Raw genomic sequence first — 4,271 nt, forward strand, 5'->3', positions numbered from 1 at the left:
CATGGAAATAAGAACGAATACATGCATATTTAAAGGATGATTCCATTTGGCTTTACTAAAACACAGCCATATTTTAAGCTTTCTTGTTAATATTTATTTCTAAAGAAACATATTTATGCATTACAGATTCTGAATGCTAAATTTTTCTATTAGTTGCTTCTTTTTAATACATTTCTACGTCTTAGCACATTGTCAGATAACAGGAACAAGAACACGTCTTTGGATGCCCTATGTCCAGAAGCAGACAGCTGAAGTTGTCTCTATGACCCCAAAGTCATACAATAAGACTGCAGTCTATGAAAATGTTTGGACTTTATAATTGTAGCTATTTTAAAGCTATTCCTTGTGCTGTATTATTTTAAACTTCTTCCCTACTAGCCTATTCATATTGGAAAACTGTTTAAATTTTATACTTCTCTTTTTAATAATGGATGACCTAGTGATGTAGTGGGTTAAACATTGGGTTCTGATCTGCAAGGCCAGCAGTTCAAAACCTCCTGAAAATAAGATACTTAGGTGCATCAAGAGCAGTCCTGGGAGCATAACCAGTTATGGGTCGGGCTGCTAACTGGGAAGTCAGCACTTGGAAACCACCAGCCGCTCTGCAGGAGAAAGACTGGGCTTTCTACTCCTGTCAACAGTTACAGGCTCAGAAACCCACAGGGGGAGTTCTACCCTGTCCTATAGGGTTGATATGAGTTAGTATTGAGTTGATGGCAGTGAGTTTTGTTTTCTTAATAATACTTCTTGTGCTTTGAGAGAAATACATTTGTTACCCTAGTCCTACAAGTATTTAATGCCAATAATTTAATTGAATGTTGAAATTTGTCATCATTCTCCATCTGGACATGAACATTCAAATCTATTGGTTTCTCTTCTAGTGAATACATTTTGTACCTCCTGCTACCATTAATTTTAACATAACTTTTAAACAAGCCATACATGTTAGACATTATAGCCTCCTGGGTTATTGGCTCACCCACAAATATTATGATTCAATCTAATTATAATCAGAACAAAGAAATACTCTTAAACTGCGTGGAATGCTTCTAATCCTACATTTTGGACAAACGCTCCTGAAAATACTGTATATGAATAAACATGAAGACATTCCTGTGTTAAAGTATAAATTCATGTTAGGACAGCTGTGCATTCATAATAATTTTATCGGAAACTAATTTGTATAATTGTTTGATGGACCGCATGGCAAATGCTTGTACTTACCAAGCAATACCATTCACTGTGCAAAAGATCATAATCGTTAAAGAAACGGCTATTCCTTAGCAAACAGGTCGTTCTTCACCTTTGTTAGCAGCCTCTGCCAAGCTTTCCTACTAATTTAACCCTACTCTCACACATCTTCTCTAATACTTACTAACGTTACTGTTTCCCTAAACTTACCCTATCTAAAAGTCCAGCCAGATTTTTGTACGTTGGAGCAATGTATAATTTTATCGAGTGTTGCCCAACTTGTAAAGTGTTGCAGTCATAACATTCCTTTAATAAATTTCTGCTTAATTTTTTTTAAAGACTCGTCTCACTCTTTGCCAAAGACAAAGTCAAAGTTGCTCAGAAACACCAAGACTATTTGTCCTTTAAAATGAAACAGTGCTTTTAACAAGGCTTTTGGGCGTAGACTGCACAGCGCGCGGAGTCTAATTTGGATAAAAGGTAAAAATTCCTGGTCAACTTTTTGGGCCTTGGCAGGCAGCAGGGTAAACCTTCCTTTAAGCGGCCACACGGAAGAGGCGGGAACAAAGACAGAGGAGGGCCCTAAGTATTGCAAAGACGGCGGCCCCCTGGACACTCTGGGCTGCCCTGCAGGCGACTTGGTACCCGGAAGTCCTCCGGCCTCCGCTAGCAGGAAGCGGAAGTAGAGCGCAAACGTGCGGCCCGGCGGTGTGAGCGCCACGGGAAAGGCGCGTGTCGGCCTTTCACTGGCGCAGCTGCCGCTGCCGCCGTCGCCGCCCCGCCTTGGAGTTGTCACAGACGCAGTCGCCGACGAAGTGCGGTTCCGGTGTGGTCCCAGCATGGGCGGGAAGAGGGACTCGAATGGCGCGTCTTCCGTGATGACAGGTACCTCGTTCGTGCCGTGGGCCAGCTTCGTGCTTGGGGAGAGGGTCTGGGACGCGAGGCAACCCTGTGTTTCCTTCACCTTGAGCTTCGGCCGCTGTTCTTACTTTCTCTGCCAGCGTGCTGGCGCTCCTCGTCAGGGCAAGGGCCGCGGATTGTCTCCCAGGGGTCTCCCCATCCGGGCTGACGGCACGGTCCCCGCTCCCCCAGACGCGCGACCCTCCACCGTAGGGTAGGGCTGTGCAGCCCCTCGCATTCCAGTGCAGAGCAGAGTGACCCACTGCCATCGAGTTGATTCGGACACACAGCGGTCCCACGTAGGGTTTCCAAGGCTGTACGTCTTTTGGGGAGCAGATAGTTTCAAGTTTCTCCCTCAGAGCTGCCGGTCAGTGTGATTCGCTAGCTGTCCAACGCTCACCCCGCAGCGCCGAAAGGGCGCGGAAGTGATTGTGGACCAAGCCTGGCCTTCAGTTGGTTGAGAACCTGCAGCTTGCAGGACTCCGGTTGGAGAGCGCCCACTCACTGCTGTGCAGTCCACTCTTGACTCTTAGCGCCCACGTAGGACAACTGTGCCTTGGGGTTCCAGGGAGATCTTTCTCCCTCGGAGTGGCTGGTGGGTTCCCCTGCGACTGGGTGGTTAGCAGCCCGACGTGTAACCCGCTATGCCTCCAGAGCTCCTGTAATAGGTCTTTTTTAGTCCCTGAAACAAATCCCCCTGAGGCACATTGGTAGCTGCTTTTATTTTTCACTGGGAGCTGTTGGCCGGAAATTTGAAGCTCTGGTTTCACTTTTAATGTGGGAACCTGCCCGAAGAATAAGAGCTGCGTACCTCGCCAGTGAGTTATGGATGTGAATTGCACTTGCTCCTTGGCCAAGGTCTCTAGATTGCTCATTTGTTAGAATGAGCATATTTGGCCACTTAAAAGCCCTGTGATCATTTCCTTTACTGTGCTGCAACTATTAGGAAACACATTCATGCAGTTGGCAGTCAATTTTTGTGCTGTTTCTTCTTGAACTATCTTGTACACTTGACAGGTTTTGAAGACATAAAGCTGTTTTACAACACCCCAAATTTGGATGATTGTAGCCTTTCTACTTGGCTTGTTTGTGATAGGATTCCTGGTGTGGAGAGTTACTCTTTGGGTTTTTAACGGCAAGGTTGGCCTTTTGGAGTGGCTCTGAATCCGAAATGGGGAAGAGGCAGTTCTGTTCTGTGGGATCACTATCAATTGCAATTGAGTCGGTGGTAACAGGTTTGGTTTTTGGTTTGCTAAAACTTATTATAAAGGAAGTAAACATTGCTATATACAGAAGCATGGCAATGTTCTTTTGAGAGAAATAAACTACGGAGAAAGTTGTATTAGACATGAGTAGCTACTTTTAGCTGAAATTGGATTTATATAGTTCATGAGAACAAGTTTTGATAATGAGCATAAATATTGACATTAATTTAATTAGATTAATTAATCAATTAACTTATTTAAGAAATTAAATAAACTGAGTTAAATGTATTAATCAAAAAGTTATTTTATTACTCAGAATATTCATTCTAGTGTTTTTACTATTCTCATTATATTTGGATGTTGAAATTCAGTTGGCCATTTATAAACCCATGGGTTGCAACTTATTTTTGAAGAATTTGTTAGCTGTTAATTCACAATGGACGAAGCAAACATTGGTAGTTATCTAGAATTTTTATGCTTATCCTATTTTCCAAAAACAAAAAAGCATTTGCCAGAACGTTAGTTTAATTATTTCTTATGTCCTACTGTAGATAAATGAACAAGAAATAGCATCTTTAAAAATAAGCAAATAAGGCTGCAGACTTGGAGCCCACAGATAGTTGATACAGTTGGTTATAGAACATTTTAAAGAGCATTTCCCATTTATCCCTTATGCCATTAGCATAATGTCTATGATCATGCAATGCCACACTGCAATTTTGGACTGCTACTATTTCTCAGATTATTTTATAAACATTTAAGGACCAATAGGGCCAGAGTTATAAGGCAAATTGAGACAAAAAAAAGCTACGTCCTTGATGTTTTTTACTTTTATGTCATTTCTTGTGGTAATGCTGTGGGTGCTTGTGGGCTCAGGAAAGTGCCACAGCTGGGTGGGAAAGCTCATTTTTGATCAGATCTTTCCTTCATTTCAAATAGTATTTTACCCTGCCTTTTCTTTAAAAAAAAAAAAAA

General features: G+C 42.4%; 1 protein-coding gene across 1 annotated transcript in view; it reads left to right on the forward strand.

The window, feature by feature from the left end:
- The first annotated feature begins 2,030 nt into the window (after positions 1-2,030).
- Positions 2,031-4,271, forward strand: part of UGGT1 (UDP-glucose glycoprotein glucosyltransferase 1) — a 176,198-nt gene continuing 173,957 nt past the window's right edge. The window contains exon 1 of the mRNA XM_004703949.2: positions 2,031-2,305. Coding sequence (XP_004704006.2) covers positions 2,031-2,305 — 275 coding nt within the window. The remainder of the gene's footprint in view (positions 2,306-4,271) is intronic.

This window comes from Echinops telfairi, unplaced genomic scaffold (genome assembly GCF_000313985.2).
Source record: "Echinops telfairi isolate 266 unplaced genomic scaffold, ASM31398v2 ScPeMD7_4;HRSCAF=17, whole genome shotgun sequence".
NCBI lineage: Eukaryota > Metazoa > Chordata > Mammalia > Afrosoricida > Tenrecidae > Echinops > Echinops telfairi.